Consider the following 18,563-nt stretch of genomic DNA (forward strand, 5'->3'; position numbering starts at 1 on the left):
ACATCTGTCTGTCTCGGGAGACAATGGAAGAATGCCCCTTTGGGGTTAACCCAAACTGTTGGAGAGCTACAGTGCTTGCTGTGGCTGTACAGACCTATATGGGAGAGACTAGTTTTATTGCAGGTGGAGCAGATACAGGTGTCTAGTTTTGCTGCTACAGTTGCACAATTGTGTTTCTTCTGTTTGTGCTCCTCCTAACAGTCATTTCTCCTCTGGCCACTGCTGTGGATACAGTATTAGGACCTAAAAAAAGACTGGACCACATTGCTTGCTTGTGTAACAACAATGTGTTCCTTTGTATCTTGTAAGATTTAATTGTAACTGTTTTAAAGACTGTTCTCAGTAAAGCTTTGAAATTCTTTCTTGTGGTGGAGCACATTAGTTTCTCAGGTGCATGGACTCAAATGTGGCTGTCCAGGCCTTTCTCTCCATCCCATGGGCCTCTGCCTAGGAAAGGCCCCCTCCCAGTGGGCACACCCCTCACTCCCCCTCCCCTCCTCAAGCGCTTTTGCTTGGGTGAAATGTGCTTTGAACTGTGATAATGCCCCATGCTTGCCTGGATGGTGGATGGAGATGTGTGTGCATGTATAAACTTCTTGGTTTTTGTGAGGCTGGAATGTAGCTACTGTAAAAGGTAAGAATCATACCCACAACTCCACCCAGTTTTACCTCTGTCCCTGCCCATCAGTGGCCTTTGTCCTCAGGTGGCTGAAAGGGGTTCCTAATCTGTGGTCCATACCAGCTGGCAGCAGCTGCCCAGCATTTCAGACAGGTGTACCTGAAGCATCTGCTCGGCCCACTGAACTGGGACCCTTCCCCAGTTTTCTCCGGTAAATAGTCAGGGGGACACCTAGAATATGAGACAGCGGTAACAATTGCACATGACTCCCAAGAATGTGAAGCTTTGCAGATCACTTCCCCATCACAGAAGGAAATAGTTGACTCAGCAAAGACTCAGTTGGGAAGTGCAAATTGACTTTCTCCAGTTCTGCATTTTGGAAAGTTAAATGCAACCTTGTGCAACCATGAATTACAACGCCTATAACACACCTTTAGGAGATCTTCTAAAAAAGAAGAAGGAGAAGGAGATTCAGGTGGAACTTGCTGGCATTGCTGAATGGCCTGTTTATAACATATTGTGAGGGAGAGTTGAGGAAAGGAACAAGAAGCACTGAAGTTAAAGAGGCTGTAAAATGTTGTAGGGCAGAGAGAATTGAGGGTGGAGTAGCCCAGACTAGAGGAGGGAAATTTTTATAGCCTGAGGATCACATTTTTTTTTTCATGTCCGGGGGGGGGGCAAAGGTGCTATTCATTTGCAACCACTGGCTGAAGTAATTAGAAATGACAACAGGAGTCCAAATTAATCACCCACAATGCTGCATAGGAATGTTTGCTGGCGACACACTGATTTTATTGAATTAACAATTAAGAAAAGAAGGCAATGTCTCTCATGGCAAGAATGATGCAGAAGGTCTGGCCTTCAGATTAGCCTAAAGAAATCAGAAATGCTGTGCTTTAATTCAGATCACAAAAATAAACAAAATAGACAACGCAGGTATACCAAGTCATGGCCAAGCCATGAAATATTTGGGTGTGGTAGAAAAACACAATTACAGACCATTTATGAAAAATAATAATTTAAAAGCTTTGCAAATACGGAGCGAAATAAATCCATCCTGGTTTGGGGGGGGGAAACCCACTTCCATGGAAATGAATAGCGTAACACATTTTAACTCACCTTTTCCGTCTGTCGCCTATTCCTATGGCAACTAAAATGCTCAAAAATTGGCAGACTTTTATTTATTTATTTATTTATTCACAATGGTAAAATAGCAAGATTAACCCCCCCACTATAATGTATAAACCATTCCAAGATGTTCACAATGAACACTGCTACAGCAGATGTCTTGTGGTTCAGTTTTATGTTGATGTTTGTTATTTGTATGTTCAGAAAAATCAAATATTTACCACACAAAAAAGCCCACCCGGTCAGGAAGCTGAAACCAATCACTTACTTATAGATATATCATTGTGTGAATAATGCAGAAGTTTATTGTAATTTCGAGGAGATAAGTGATCTGGCATGGTCAACTCTTCCTGTCTCTGGTTATCTCTTCCTGTCTCTGCTTATGTTTTATGTTTATAAAACATAATTTATGTTTATGTTTATAAAACATAATTTATGCTTTTCTCTATCCTTTGTAAAAAGGTCTTTGATGTGTGGACTGTTGGCACTGGTCAGTAAAAGCCTTTGATGTATAGCCTGGCTTTTTGTCTTTGAGCTTGTAGTTGAGCCTGTATTGGCCCTAACAGGACACAGTATCTATAAAATATCTAGTTTTGGGGCATGCCAGTCAGAAGTTCACCACAGGCTGTTGGCCACAGTGCTGTGCATCAAAAGCTACCTGGAGGTCACTTTGCCACTTCTTCAGGGCTTCTCAGCAGATCGAAGTGCTGCCTGGTAATGTACATTTTGCTTGCTGTTTGCAATAAAATCTGTAACCTCACCCACTTGTGTCTATATTGCTTCTGATTCTAATTTTAAAAGAACCATCTCCTACTGGTGATTGGGAGTGGCTGTCGAGACCACATAACACCGGTCTTGAAAGATCTATATTGGCTCCCAGTACATTTCCAAGAACAGTTCAACGTGCTGGTGCTGACCTTTAAAGCCCTAAACGGCCTCAGTCCAGTATACCTGAAGGAGAGTTTCCACCCCCATCGTTCTGCCCGGACACTGAGGTCCAGCACCGAGGGTCTCCTGGTGGTTCCTTCATTGCAAGAAGCCAAGTTACAGGGAACCAGGCACAGGGCCTTCTTGTTAGTGGCACCCGCCCTGTGGAACGCCCTCCCACCAGATGTCAAAGAGAAGAACAACTAGCAGAATTTTAGAAGACATCTGAAGGCAGCCCTGTTTAGGGAATATTTTAATGTTTAACAGACCACTGTATTTTAAAACTTTGTTGGAAGCCGCCCGGAGTGGCTGGGGAAACCCAGTCAGGTGGGCGGGATATAAATAATAAATTATTACTATTATTTGGCAAAACAATCATTAAGGAGGTTTGCCATCCCCACTGCCCACTCCCTCCCAGTAGAGAATATCCTATCAACTCATAGTGGCACTCACCAGAACAGAAGGATCCTGGGCATGTGAACTGGACCCTGTAATCGTGGCAGGACCGACCAGGTTCTTGCTCATCATTGATGCAGGCAAAGCCTTGAGTAGGGTCATACCTGAATAACAGCAGGTTGGGGGGGGGAAGCACTCTGTATGAAATTGCATGTTACAGGTGTTATTTTCCACATCTTAATTTAATAATAATAATAATAATAATAATAATAATAATAATAATAATAATAATAATAATAATTTATTTATACCCCGCCCTTTCCAGCCAGAACTGGGCTCAGGGTGGCTAACACTGATAAAATTACAATAAGATGTAATTGGAAGGGGGGCAGTTAATTAAAATACGGGTTAAAATATGGGTTAAAATAGAATTTAAAATGCAGCCTCATTTTAATAGGAGCCCATAAATAAAAACCATAAGGGGAGGGAAACATAAGGGTCAGACTGAGTCCAAACCAAAGGCCAGGTGGAACAGCTCCGTCTTGCAGGCCCTGCGGAAAGATGTTAAATCCCGCAGGGCCCTAGTCTCTTGTGACAGAGTGTTCCACCAAGTCGGGGCCAGTACTGAAAAAGCCCTGGCCCTAGTTTAATTTAGTAATCATAGAACTGTAGAGTCAGAAGGGACCCCGAGGATCATCTAGTCCAACCCTCTGCAAGGCAGGAATATGCAGCTGTCCCATACGGGGGTCAAACCTGCAACCTTGGCATTATCAACATCATAGTCTAGCCAACTGAGCCATCTATGTTTAATTTAGTTACATTTTGGCTATGTAATAGGAGCCACACTCATCTCTGCACTTTGGAAAACAAAGAAACCATACATCACAACATTTAAAACGCACGCACACACACACACACACACACACACACACACACACACACTATTTAATTAGTAAAGTAAATAAAAACAAATACATTCCCTTATGAACAAAATTCCAGGAGTCATTTGCTATTGGCAGGTGGGGGCCAGAAGTACTGAACAGAGCAACTGAAGTCAATTTTCCCTTTGTTTTTTTACCCGCTGCATCTCCACCCAGACTAGCAAGAGGCATTATTAGAGTGCAAGGATACATCCCAGCCAGCAGAAATATGCAAGGAGGGTGTGAGCCACAAGCCACTGGCTGGCGGAGCGAGAGGTGAAATGAGTAGCACAATAGACAAGACTCTTGCCAACCGTGCAGAAGCCAGAGTCTCCTCTGCACAAACACATTTCTTTAATTGTTGCCGTTCACTAATCACCTTCCACGTATGCCCCAACATGATATGCAAAACACAATGTAAAAAGTGGTAGGAAACAGTTACAAAGCATCAAAAGAAAAAGGAGAAGGTGAGTGTAAATGCAATGCCGAATGGACACTTGTTGCAAGGGACACCTCTTTCCACCCAGTTAAATAAGAGGCATCATTGCAGCTCAAGGAGCCAGGGAAATTGGAAAAAACAACCAAAGAGGGTGTGAAGCAGGGATGGTGGAGGATATGGCTTGAGAGAGTTCCAAGGGCCAGATTGAGGGGCCTGGAGGGTCACATTTGACAGTCTATATCAGGCACCCCCAAACTCAGCCCTCCAGATGTTTCGGGACTACAACTCCCATCATCCCTGACCACTGGTCCTGTTAGCTAGGGATGATGGGAGTTGTAGTCCCAAAACATCTGGAGGGCCGAGTTTGGGAATAGAAAAAGGTTCCCTATTTCTAAGCTAGAGTGCAATACATGAAACCCTATCTGACACCTGTAAAAAAAGTTCACAACCATCACAAAAGTGTCTTCTCACACTGAGAACTTTTGCCCTGTCTTCAGGGCAGGAATCCCATCCAGAGTCTGTACGTTGATGGCAAGGGGCTCAGCACAAATCTTGCCAGGGTATTCGCTCCGCAAATTGGAAAGGAGTTCATAGTCTCCCCTTCCTGATGGATTGTCCCGATCAAACCACTGGGTCATGCATCCTAAAGTGTGAAAAGGCAAGGCAAGACTCAAATGAGTGTTGGTTGCAGGTATGGGAGGACAAGGAAGTTGGAACAGAGGAACACAGGAAGCTGCCTGATACTGAGTCAGACCATCACTCCGTGAAGCCCAATAGTGAACCCCCCAGGCATTGTTAACTGTTGAAGGATAGATATAGCACCCACAGTGCCTATCCTCCATCCCCTAATCTAGCCTGCTGCTACCACTACCCTCCATGCAGTGCAGGATACTATCTTGTCACTAGTGCAGAAGTGGGTTGCAGGAAAGAGGAACACCTGCTCTTTTGCCCTTAGTAAAATGTGGAGCAGATGGATTGCCCAAGACATTTGGGCACTAAATTATGTCATGTGAATGCTCCGATATGACATGCAAATAAACAATTATGGAAAATGGAATAAATTATTGTGTGAACGCAGCCACCTTCTTTTTTTAATACAACCACTGCCATCCAATGAGATGTGGGCATGTTTAAGGGGGTATGTTTAACAAAGGAGTGGGTTCCATGTCAGCAACACCTCATATATAAACTAAAGACTCCTGCTTTTAATTTATGAGCAATTGTTTTGGTGTTATACAGGCATGGCTTATTATGGGGTGGTTGGAGATCATTCCCCCATCTCACCACAAGATGTCCTGGTTGACTCACCTGAGCAGAAGTTTGAGGGACAGGTGAAGCGGACTTTGTAATCCAAGCAGGAATACTTCTGCTCCTTATTTACACAAGCAAATCCTTCTTTAGTATTAAACCTAGTGGGGTGAGAAAGTGAGCGAAAGAAGCAATCTGACTCACCAAACTGTGACCAGGAAAGAGAGAAGAAGTTGTAGAGAGATTATCTGCACTAAACTGGGATCCAACAGAACCTGGGATCCAACAGAACCTTCCTTTGAAATACAAAGAGCAGCTTTGAAGAATCGATTTTTCTTGGGTCCATGGCAAGGAGAGAAAAACTTCCCCTCCCAAGGCTGATCATGCCTCCCCATTCACATAACAATCTATGTAATGTTAACAAGCACACTAATAACATTCATGTCTTCTTCGGCCTTGACAGCATCAAGCCAGGAGTTCTTTCATTCAGTCTCTCCCTGTGTTACTAGGGAAGAAGAGATGCAACAAGAGAACTGATTGCCACATGTATGAATTCTTTCATGTAAAACAATCAGAGCAATTTGAAATCACACCTGTTGTTATTGCTTCACAACTACGTTTTGCAGCAACACTTTCACTGAATCACACATGCAATGGAATATTGCACATGCTAATTTGGGTAGGAGTCATCGATATCTGTATGAATAACGGCTGGGGATCTGCTGGGTGTCTTAATCCATTCTGATATTCAGTCATACATTCCCCTGGTGTTTTCCATTCCACTGCACTTGCTTTCCTTTGATAAAGTGCTTTCTATTTTGTAGTCTGCTGATGTGAAAATGTATGTATACTTAGCCATCAACAAATATTTACAAATCGGTTGCTTTCTTTACATGCTTGTTTTCAAAGTTAATGAATTTCTGCAGGGTAGCTCTGTTAAACTTCTACAGTAAGGTGTCCTTTGGCACCTTGATGACAAAGTCAATCAAGTGACTTATCACAAAGCCAGTGGGGTCCAAACTTTTTTCAAAGGGGGCCAGATTTGATAAAGTGAAGGGCTGTGAGGGCCGACCAAAGTTGTTAAGCTTTTTTTTGAAGTTGTTGAGCTTTTTTACGGTTTTACCCCAAAGTTGTTGAGCTTTAGGATTTTACCCCAGGAAATAAACTGCCACAGAGGCTGGATTAGACCAAGCAGCAGGCTGGATTAGGACTTTGGACATGCCAGCACAAAGCCCTATATGGTTGCAATTATAACCATATCCACTCTTGATTTCAGTAAAGTTTTTCACAAAGTCCCCCATGATATTCTTGCAGAGAAGTTGTGGCAAGATGTGGGCTGGATGAGGTAACTGTGAAGTGGATTTGTAGCTGGTTGACTGACCGAACCCAAAGAGTGCTCATTAATGGTTCTTCATCATCCTGGAAAAAAGTGACAAGTGGGGTGCCACAGGGTTCTGTCCTGGCCCCATTGTTGTCCAATGCCATTATGAATGACTTGGATGAAGGAATTGAGAGGATGCTCATCCAATCTTCAGATGATACCAAACTGGGAGGGGTAGCTATTGCCACAGAATACAGAATCGGGATTCAAGATGACCTTAACAGATTGGAGAACTGGGCCCAAGCTAAGAAAATAAATTTCAATAGGGACAAATGTAAGGTTCTGCATTTAGGCAGGAAGAACCAGCTGTGCAAAAACAAGTCCTTTCTGATTGCAATACATTATTTCATAAATGTGTGTTCTGTTCAGAAAGTGTTCTTGTGTTGAAACATAATGCTCAAGCTAATCTATGGCTGCATACCTACCCCCAAAGTATCCCAAGAACCACAGTTTAATCCTTACAGATTTCCAACACCTCAAATAAACCACACTGGGGTTGGGAAGGGAGTGAGGTAAAACTTTAAGATGAAGATACAGGGGGTGGGTGCAAGTCCAGATGGTTCTTCCCATTTTGGCAAAGCGTCCTGATTTTGGAAATCAGGACCAGCAAGACATAGATGACTTTTCATGGTAAGTGTGACATCACCCATGAGCGAGGGTGGCAAATCCACAATGACTGTATCTCTCTATGGCATGCTCCCCATGACAGCCATGTTGTCTTATGCCACCCACCCATGGTATCCTCAGCACTCTCTCAAATGTGCCACCAGGTCTAAAAAGCTCGGTGACCCCTAGCACACAGCATTCAAAGCAAGAGTCTGTGGGCAGATGGAAGAAAATCCACTGGATAATCTGCTTCCAACAGATTCCTCCCACATTCCTAGTTGGGCCAACTGACACATAACAGAAACATTGGAAGGCTGCTCAGTAACAATTAATTCCCTAATGCTGTCTTGGCACCACTCACGGATGAAAGATTTGCCCAGTGCTGGACGCTGGGATTCCCTCCATGGTCCGAGCTTCAATTCCAATGGGCTCAGGGCAAATGTCCGTGGGATATTCCCTCCTCAGGTCAGCGAGAGTTTCAAAGTCACCCACTCCTGAAGGGTCATCCCGGTCGAACCAACGAGTCGTGCAAGTTGAAGCTGAGATGAGACAGAGAGAAACTATTCATGACGCTTTACTCCGGATACACTTTTGGAGAACAGGAAGTTTTTTGAGTGGAAATAAGGAACAATAATAAAGAGGTCTTTGAATTCACATAATGTGTCTGACAATGCAAGTGTGGTCCCAGGGTATGGTGTGAAGGCACAAAAAGGTGAAGCCAAACAGGACCAGGTCTGGTTAGTTCTTGGATGAGAAACCATTTATGTAGGTGCATTGCAAGCTGATATTGTGTCACCACCCCCTTCTTTCTGAGATGCGCTGGAATGGTCTGCACTCCATTGTACCATCTTTCCACTATATTCAAGATGTACAGCTATGAGCTGCTTGTTTATTGGGCATTATACCGTTATGTGTTTGGTGAGCAGGGGGTCAGACTGGATGAAGCCCTGAGTCCCTTCCAAACCTGCCAGGGAAGAATGTATAAGAGGAAGCCTGCCACGCCAGTTCCTTTGTCAAGGTAATGGCTCTAGCTGGCTAGTTAAGTACAGTGGTACCTCGTGTTACAAACACCTCAGGTTACAAACACTATGGGTTACAGACTCCGCTAACCTGAGTAGTACCTCAGGTTAATAACTTTACCTCAGGATGAGAATGGAAATTGCATGCTGGCAGCGCGGCGGCAGCGGAAGGCCCCATTAGCTAAAGTGGTACATTAGGTTAAGAACGGTTTGAGGTTAAGAACGGACCTCCGGAACAAATTAAGTTCATAACCAGAGGTACCACTGCACCATGATTTAGCATATCCAAAGAAGTTGTTCTGTTGCCATAGAATGAAATGGGTGGGCCTTTTTCCGTGGGGAGAAAAATGGGCCTTAGTGGGGCTGGTTTTGTAAGACTATGGTGTCTTTATGATAGATTGGCACCTGAGGCGAACCACAAAATAGCTCCTCCACCTTTAGGTAAGAACCCCCATCCCCACTGAGAACATCTCATCAATACATAGCAGCCATAGCTGTCAACGTTTTCCTTTTTTTAAGGGAAATTCCCTTATTCTGCATAGGATTCCTCGCAAGAAAAGGGAAAAGTTGACAGCTATGATAGCAGCACTCACCAGAACAGAAGGATTTTGGGCAAGTGAATTGGACCACATAATCTAGGCAGGACTGACCAGGTACTTGCTCAATGTTGACACAGGCAAAGCCTCTAGTAGTGTCATACCTGCATAAGAGAGGGATAAAAAGTTGTGCTGTATGGAATGACAGTTACAGATATAATTGTGCCCATCTTAGTTGAGTATTGTTATGAGCTTGCGAGTGCTAGACATTTCTCAAGTCCTGGAACCAGTAAGTATTAGAATTTAATCAATGCTCCGGGGGCTATAGGATCCCTTCTCAGCTCTGGAATCCATGCCCACCTTTGGAAAGAGAAGAAATTATGTATCACAAGGATTTTAGAAAAATACATCTCTGAGCAAGAGCACAAGTGCATGGTCTGATCTGGCATCTTTAAAAAAAATCACAGCCATCAACAAAAGTGTCTTCTCACACTGAAAATCTTTGCCCTGTCTTCAATGCAGGTCTCCCGTCCACAGTCTGTACGTTGATGGCAAGGGGCTCGTCACAAATCCCACCAGGATATTCGCTCCGCAGATTGGAAAGGAGTTCATAGTCTCCCTTTCCAGAGGGATTATCCCGATCAAACCAGCGAGTTGTGCATCCTAAAGAAGGGGGAAAGGCAAGGCAAGACTTAAACGAGTGTTTGTTGCACGTATGCGAGGACAAGAAAGATGGAACATGGGAATACAGGAAGCTTCCTGATACTGAGTCAGACCATCACTCCATGAAGCCCAGTAGTGCATGCACTGACTGGCAGCTGCTCTCCAAGTCTTTCCCAACCATACCTGGAAATGCGAGGGCCTGAACCTGGGACCTTTTGCAAGCAGTGCAGATGCTGCAGCCCTTTGCCCATGCCCAGCTCTTCCAAAGGCAAGCAGAAACACCATTCTCGGTGCCACCCTGCTCTTTGAGTGGACCCACTTGCTCCACAGTGTCCCAGGTCATTCACTTACCCGTTGAGGGGCCCTTCCAAGCCCCTCTCTGTGCTGCTGGATCCATCCTTATCACCCCTTGCTGGTTCAAGCAGGGCAGGTGGATGGGCAGTGGCAGCACAGAGGGGAATCAGCAGGGAGATGGAGGCCCTTGCAGTGTGGTGGGCTTCAGCAAGCGCCCAACAATGCCATCTTTTGGTATCAGCCTTACAGGAGCTGTGCAAGCATAGCTGAGTGGCAGGGCAACTGCCTTGCATGCGAAAGGTCCCTGGTTCGATCCTCAGCATCTCCAGGTAAGACTGGAGGTGCTCCCTGTCTGAAACCCTGGAGAGCTGCTGGCAGCCAGTGCAAACAATATTGAGTTAGATGGACTAAGGGTCTGCTTACATTCCCTATTGGTTCCAGTCCTCCTTGACTGGGGGATTCAGCAGGGGAATAAAGGGGGTTGTCCTCTGTTACCACAGAGGCATTGTGAGGCCTGTTACACACAGACTGTCACGTTTGCTCTTTTCTTGCCACATTACAAGGGCACGAGGAAAAGGAAAAAGGAACTACGGGAGCAAATGTTTGGTTGTGCAACATGGGCACGCTTGTTCTTCCACAACCACAGGCAATAGTTCCCTAAAATTACAGGGCTGGTATATTTCCCACCCCTGCCCCCATACACTCAGGTTGCAATATTTTATCAGGAGGAAAATGTGACTCCACATACAAACACAGAGGACTGGGGCGCCTTTGGGTGGAGCGAGGCCACTCTTGCTCCAGGCAGAAGCAACAGCAGCAAAATCCAACCATTGCCCTCTGCTGAAGAGTAGAGGTGTGAAGTCCTGCCCTGCCTGCCTTGCACCTGCTGATCAAGGATGCTGCCATTCTCCCTCACCACAAACCGGAGGATGCTATCTTGTCTCCAGTGTCAAAGCAAGCAGTCAACTGACAGCCCTGGGTCAGCTTCCAGATGTGAAATGGATTGTTCCCCAAGAGAAGCACTTTGCAGCACTCTTCAGCTCAGAAGAAGTGGGATGGTGGGTGTCCTGTTTTGAGTGTTGTAGCCAATGTCAGTCCTACTCAGAGTAGACCCACTAAAGGTAATAGTCATGATGACTAACACAGGCCCATTCATTTCAATGGGGTCTGTTTTGAGGACTTAGGCTGCTATCACATGGACGTTTGTTCTGTTTTCCAGACTGTTTCCCTAACTGTTAATTTCCATTTGAGGTTTCATATGATGTAAAAGCCACTTTAGTGCTCATTTCTGTATTATTTGCTTCCAGAAGAAGCCCTTTTTGTGTGTGTGTGTGGGGGGGGGGAATGAGCACTAAACTTGTGCTATATTCTACTATGTTTCTGGTTTTTATGCCTTGTGACAGTTCAAGAACAATGCGGAAATTAATAATGGCAGAAATGTCAGGGAAATGGAATAAACTCTTGTGTAAATGCAGCCAAAGTGAGCAGGCAGAGGAAGCAGCTCTCCTCCACACTGTGGATTTTTGGAGGCATATTTATTAAGACCTTTTCTGAGCACACTGTGAGTTCCATGTCAGCAACCCCTCTTATATAGTATAAAAGTGAAAGACAGTTCACTTTTGAGCAATTGGTTTGGTGTTATACAGACATAGTTTAAGTGGTTGAAGATCATTCCCCCATCTCACCACAAGATGTCCTGGTTGACTCACCTGAGCAGAATTTTGAGGGACAGGTGAAGCGGACTTTGTAATCCAAGCAGGAATACTTCTGCTCCTTATTTACACAAGCAAATCCTTCTTTAGGGTTAAACCTAGTGGGGAGAGAAAGAGAATGAGAGAAGCATTCTGACTCACCAAACTGTGACCAGCAAGAGAGAAGCAGTTGTAGAGAGATAATCTGTACTAAACTGGGATCCAACAGAACCTGGGATCCATCAGAACCTTCCTTTGAAATACAAAGAGCAGCTTCAAAGAATCTATTTTTCTTGGGTCCATGGCAATGAGAAAAAGAGTTAAACTTCTCCTCCCCTCACAAGGATGATCATGGTTCTTCATTTCTGGCATCACTCACGGATGAAAGATCTGCCCAGTGCTGGACGCTGGGGTTCCCTCCACAGTCTGAGCTTCAATTCCAGTGGGTTTAGGGCAAACATCCGTGGGATATTCCCTCCTCAGGTCAGCTAGAGTTTCAAAGTCACCCACTCCTGAAGGGTCGTCCCGGTCAAACCAACGAGTCGTGCAAGTTGAAGCTGAGATGAGACAAAGAGAAACTATTCACTGCCCTTTACTCTGGATACACTTTCGGAGAACGGGAAGTTTTTTGAGTGGAAATAAGGAACAATAATAAAGAGGTCTTTGAATTCACAAAATGTGCCTGACAATGCAAGTGTGGTCCTAGGGTATGGTGTGAAGGCACACAAAGCCACCACTTTGGTGAAGCCAAACAGGTTGAGGTCTGCTCAGTTCCCGGATGACAGACCACCGATGTAGGTGCATAGCAAGTTAATATTTTACCACCCTCCCCTTCTCTCCAAGATGCTCTGGCATGGCCACCCCCCCCCCCCAGCATCTTTTGATTTTATTCACAGATGATCCCCAGCCAAAGGAATGCACACAGTAAATGGTTAACTCTTTCTTGCAAAAGTGGACACTTTTCTGTAGTTTCTACAGCTTTAGTTTTTAATGTAAGGCAGGGGTCACCAAACTTTTTTGGGAGGGGGCTGGTTCACTGTCCCCCAGACCTTGGGGTGGGCTGGACCACGCACTTGGTGGAGGGGGCTTCTCTCTCTCCCCCTCTCCCCTCCTCTTCTCCTGCCTACCTGCGCTGTTGCTGTCGGCGCTGTGCTCTGCCAACCACAGCTCCTGTGCCTGCCCTTGCGAGCGGCAGAGGCTGTTGGCAGTGGCAAAGGAACAAGTGGCCCGAAAGGGCTGGCTGGCTCTGGAGAGGCACTGCCCAAAATCGCACTCAGCCAGCTCAGCCCAGCCCCCTTCCTCCACTACACAAGGCAGGGAGAAGGGCAGGGAGAAGCCAGGTGGAGGGAGGGAGAAGGTGCCGCAGTGTGCAAGAGGGAGGGGGGAAATGGCGCCAAAAAAATTGGTGGCGCTGGGAAAAAAATTATGGGGGAAAATTAACAAACAGAATCACCAATCTATGGAACGTATGTGGGCCAGAGCCTGAGGGCAATTGGGCCAGATCTGTCTCGCGCACCGTAGTTTGCCGACCCAGGCAGCTATTCCCTGTGCTCTATGGAGTGCTTGCAGCTAGCCCCCTCCACCAGCTTATGTATCTTCCCCTGATGGGCTGTACACACATAGCCAGAGACTGTACCTGTGTAGAAGCTGCCTCTACTCTTCCCTCATCAAGCTGCTCTTTGTTCTAGGAGACAGTGGTGCAGGAGAGGGCGAGGATGCACCTGACCCTTCATTTGCCTGACCTGCCTCTTCCTCCTATCCTGACCTATCCTGTGCTTCACCCTCCAGCTCTGAAGCTCCCCCTGCCTCCTGGCTGGTACAAGTCCCCACAAATCACTGCTCCCCTCTCCCGAGTCAGACTCCAGTCCCCTTTCCCCCGGTGTGCACTTGCCAGCATTTCGCCCGACATCTGGGTGTTTACGGGATATTATACTGCTATGAGTTTGGGGAGAAGTCATGGAATCTTGGGTCCCCTCAAAGAATGTATAAGAGGAAGTCTGCCAAACCAGTTTCATTATCCAGATAATGGCTCTGGTCTGGCTAGTTAAGTGCTACGATTCAGCATATCTAAAGAAGTTGCTCTTTTGCGATAGAAGGAAATGAATGGCCCTCTTCCCATGTGAAGAACAATATGCCTAAGAGGGGCTGGTTTTGTGAGCTGTTTGTGAGAAGAGATGCTGGAAGCAGTAGCACAGAGAAATGTGTTGAACCTAAGCTGGACTTGAGGCTCCCCAGGAAACCTAATGGAGAAACGAGATCCCTTGGGGTGTTAATGCTGTGAGCACTTCCGCCCAGTGGCATAGCGTGGGGGGTGCAGGGGGGGCGGCCACACCGGCCGCAACATCTGGGGGGGGGGTGCGCTCGCACTCGCAGCTCTCTGCCCCTACCTGGCTCACTCACTCTCTCTCACTGCAGTGCTGGCTGTGCGAATCCGATCCAAGCCGCTGGGTCGCCACCCACTGTGGAGGGGGTGGGTGCCAGGCGTGCGGTGCGGAGAGAGAGCGAGGGACTATCTGGGGGAGGGACAGTGCAGCAGCCGCCCAGCGCAGCGCTGAGCGTGGGAGAGAACCACACCAGACCAGCCCAGGCAGCAGCAAGAAGAAGTTGGCAGCGGCGACAGGTTAGGGGTTAGGGAGCGCAAATTACTTGCCTTGCCCCGGGTGCTGACAACCCACGCTACGCCGCTGCTTCCGCCCTGTGCTCAGGTTGTTATATATATGTTTAAATAAAACCATATATCTCAAAGACACCACACACTCTGCTGACCTTCATTCCAAGGAAACCAAACACTGGGTAAATGAATGAACCCCTGGAGTCTCTCACCTGTCAGGGACTGGGCAGAGGAGGAATTGTGGAGACCGCCTCCCCAGCCTGAACCTTTCAGAGTAGAGGAAAACAGTATAGATTGACAGCAGTGGGTTGTGGGAGGTCACAGCTCAGAGGTAGATGAGGGGCAAAGCTGGGAAAAAATGGGAGAAGAGGAGCAGGAGGCAGAGCCGGACATGTTATCACTAGAAATAATAATAATAATAATAATAATAATAATAATAATAATAATAATAATAATTTATTATTTATACCCCTCCCATCTGACTGGGTTTCCCCAGCCACTCTGGGCGGCTTCCAACAGAATATTAAAATACAATAACCTATTAAACATGGGGAACCACCAGAAGGCCCTCGGCACTGGACCTCAATGGGGGTGGAGACGCTCTTGCAGGTATAGCGGACAAAGGCCGTTTAGGGCTTTAAAGGCCAGCACCAACATTTTGAATTGTGCTCAGAAATGTATTCCAGACCCCCCCTTCTCCCAAAACCCAGAGAGCATTGAAAGTAGGAGAGCAAAGAGCTCGGAGGCAAATGGCCCTAAGCGGCCACCGTAAGGTGGGTGCTGCTGTTAATGATTGAAGGCGGGGTGGAGATTACTCGGAGCAAGGCCATTACTCCAAGAAGTTGCATTTCTAAGCCTCTCTCTGTGAATAATGAATAAAAGACATTGCTAAGAACTTTCCTGGTCTATCTATTCCTGGCATCCTGCCTTGGGGGGGATTTGATTCCCTGACGCCTGACATCACCATTCAGAGACTGGGGTGTCATGTAACAGTTAAACATACCCATTTTACTTTACTGCAGTTATAACAATGGCTACTATACTACTGTTCCCAGAATGCTGTTATACGCGACACCAGTCTTGAGAGCAGTATGAGATTCTAGGGGTTCCAGGTGCACTTATGGTCTGTGTTTCCCTTTGGAAATGAGGCAAAGTGGAGACAATGGTGTCTTTATGATATACGACTTATTTATACACACCTATACAGCCCAAGGCTACATGGAAGGGTTCAGAGCATCAACATTCCAAGAGGTCCCAGTCTCTCCTAAATCACAAGCTTTGTTGAAGAAAATCCACATGAGTGTTCCAGAAGCTGGTTGTCAGGAGAAGTTCTAAGACAGACAACATTCACTCACTTACCACATGCTGGGAGAACCAGGACAGTCAGGAGAAGCTGAGGGGATGAAAGAGAGAGGATGCATTTAATGAAGAAGAGGGGTAGAATCAACCAGCCACCATTTTGACATATCCACAAAGTAAAAGGTAAAGGGACCCCTGACCATTAGGCCCAGTCGTGGCCAACTCTGGGGTTGCGGCGCTCATCTCACTTTATTGGCTGAGGGAGCTGGTGTACAGCTTCCGGGTCATGTGGCCAGCATGACTAAGCCGCTTCTGGTGAATCAGAGCAGTGCACGGAAACACCGTTTACCTTCCTGCCAGAGCAGTACCTATTTATCTACTTGCACTTTGACGTGCTTTCAAACTGCTAGGTTGGCAGGAGCAGGGACCGAGCAATGGGAGCTCACCCCGTCACGGGGATTCGAACCGCCGACCTTCTGATCGGCAAGTCCTAGGCTCTGTGGTTTAACCCAGAGCACCACCCGCGTCCCTTACCCACACAGTAAGGTGGCAGCAAATTCAGAAGCTCATGGTCCCTTCATTATAGTCAAAGCCATGTCTCCTCCTAAGATTATACAATAACCTTACAATCTCATTGTAATAATAATTAGAGATGCACTACAAAGAACAGTGTAGTTCTCCATGTCTTGCCTTTCAGCTAGATCTATTATCTTCTGCACACATACATGGGCACATGATTTGGGGCGCTCCGAGATCTTCTTTCAAAGAGACTTAAACCATGTTTTCCTTAAAGTCTGTTGTATGTAACATAGCTTGCCCACCTTTCCTGTGAAAATTGTGTTTCCAGTGTTTTTAAATGCCTAATATGGGAGCATACAAAATAATTCCTCCTTGGTGTTCCTCCTGTGCGCCTTCTCCAGAGTGACCTGAGGAGCCAATCCTCAGCAGCTGACTCACCTCCTTTCACTCATACTTGGCTCCAATCAGCACCAAGTACAAGAAGACTTAGGGACATGGGTGGCGCTGTGGGTTAAACCACAGAGCCTAGGACTTGCTGATCAGAAGGTCGGCGGTTCGAATCCCCGTGACGGGGTGAGCTCCCATTGCTCGGTCCCTGCTCCTGCCAACCTAGCAGTTTGAAAGCATGTCAAAATGCAAGTAGATAAATAGGTACCGCTCTGGCAGGAAGGTAAACGGCGTTTCCGTGTGCTGCTCTGGTTCGCCAGAAGCGGCTTAGTCATGCTGGCCACATGACCCGGAAGCTGTACGCTGGCTCCCTCGGCTAATAAAGCAAGATGAGCGCCGCAACCCCAGAGTCGACCAGGACTGGACCTAATGGTCAGGGGTCCCTTTACCTTTACCTTACAAGAAGACTTCAGTGACTAAAAAGTTTCCTTTTCATGCTGATTGGGTGGCTGGAGAGAGAGATTTGGAGGGACCCTGTTGCAGAAATGGTAATGAGTCTTTGATTACACCTTCCCACCCATACCAGTTGGAAAGGGTACAGACTATGGATTTTGTGTTAAAGCACCAGATCGAGAGGATTGTTTTACTCCCTATTACCAAGCAAGCAATGCTCACCAGTCTCGGAAACTTCCCCATACTTCTTGGCTGGCAACGTCCCTATCTGTCGTCCGCCCAAGCTTTCAGTGCTTCAGCTAGAAATGTACAACAAGCTTTTATACACCTCAGGACCACACCTCTAACTGCATTGCTAGGATTCCTCCCTTCGAGTTGGGTAACCAATACTGCTGGCAGTTACAGAGCTGATTCGCAATGCCAGGTGATCTCCACCCTGCATAATCGCTCACATGATGCAGTGCACACGTACCATTTGAATGGGAATGCCCATCAACTATGCAGGGGCTCCGCCCTCGTAGCCCCTAGAAGTTGGCTCCTATGAGGCAGCCTGTTCTGTAGGCTTATGTTCTAAAAGATGCAGTGAAAACGAAGAGCGGATATAGAGAAAGAAACAGGAAAATCTACCCAGGCACATTAGACTTGCTGCTATGGAAATATTTCAGGGGGAGCTCAATGGAGCTGTTCTTTCAGCAGTACTGATGGAAAGGGCCCCTGCTTTCCATCTCTCCCATTAGGACTGTGCTGTTTGGTTTTGTCCCCCCAGATCTGGAGAGCCAGGTGGGTGTGTACAGCCATTTAGTAAGGAGCCTGAGGAACCTATCAGTCTTTGTGGGTGGGCCCTCATGCTACTGACATTTCCATAGGATTGTGGAGTTGGAAGGGACTCCAAGGCTCATCTGGTCCAACCCCTGCATTGCAGGAGTCACAGCTAAAAAAATCCCTGACAGATGGCCATCTAACCTCTGTATAGAAACTTCCAATGAAGGAGAATCCATCACCTTTTACGGGAGTCCATTCCACTGTCACTCAGCTCTACACCGTGTTGCCAGGTCGCATGACTGAGCTGAATGGGCTTAAGATCGAACCTAAATCCCCCCACCTCTGTAAATTTCTTTTTGGAAATTGACAGTGGCTTTGGCTCAGCCAGCTGAGCAAATTATGTACATCAGCATATTGTTGGCTGAGCTAGGGTTGGGGGCTTAGCACCAGTGGAGATTCGCAGCACCTTAAATTCCTGGTCACAGTATTAGCCCCCCCCACCCCCAACCTATTATTTATACTATACCATCAATGGCCAGAGCCGATGACAGGCAGAATGACAGAATCGTAGAGTTAAAAGGAATCCCAAGGGTTATCTATTCCAATCCTGTGCAATGCAGGAATCTTAGCTGAAGCATCCAAGACAGATGGCCACCCAACTTCTG

General features: G+C 46.5%; 1 protein-coding gene across 1 annotated transcript; it reads right to left on the bottom strand.

The window, feature by feature from the left end:
* Positions 1 to 1,387: 1,387 nt before the first annotated feature.
* On the bottom strand, positions 1,388 to 17,449 carry LOC309526986 (uncharacterized protein). The gene is made up of 11 exons (XM_082213407.1): positions 17,359 to 17,449; positions 15,838 to 15,871; positions 12,247 to 12,424; positions 11,886 to 11,986; positions 9,711 to 9,882; positions 9,277 to 9,383; positions 8,026 to 8,203; positions 5,738 to 5,838; positions 4,901 to 5,072; positions 3,128 to 3,234; positions 1,388 to 1,490 (listed from the first exon to the last, which is right to left on the bottom strand). The coding sequence occupies exons 1-11, from the start codon at positions 17,377 to 17,379 to the stop codon at positions 1,486 to 1,488; spliced, it is 1,176 nt and encodes a 391-aa protein (XP_082069533.1). The 5' UTR covers positions 17,380 to 17,449; the 3' UTR covers positions 1,388 to 1,485.
* Positions 17,450 to 18,563: the final 1,114 nt, after the last annotated feature.

The sequence above is a fragment of the Podarcis vaucheri genome, assembly GCF_965113315.1.
Source record: "Podarcis vaucheri genome assembly, chromosome: 2".
Lineage (NCBI taxonomy): Eukaryota > Metazoa > Chordata > Lepidosauria > Squamata > Lacertidae > Podarcis > Podarcis vaucheri.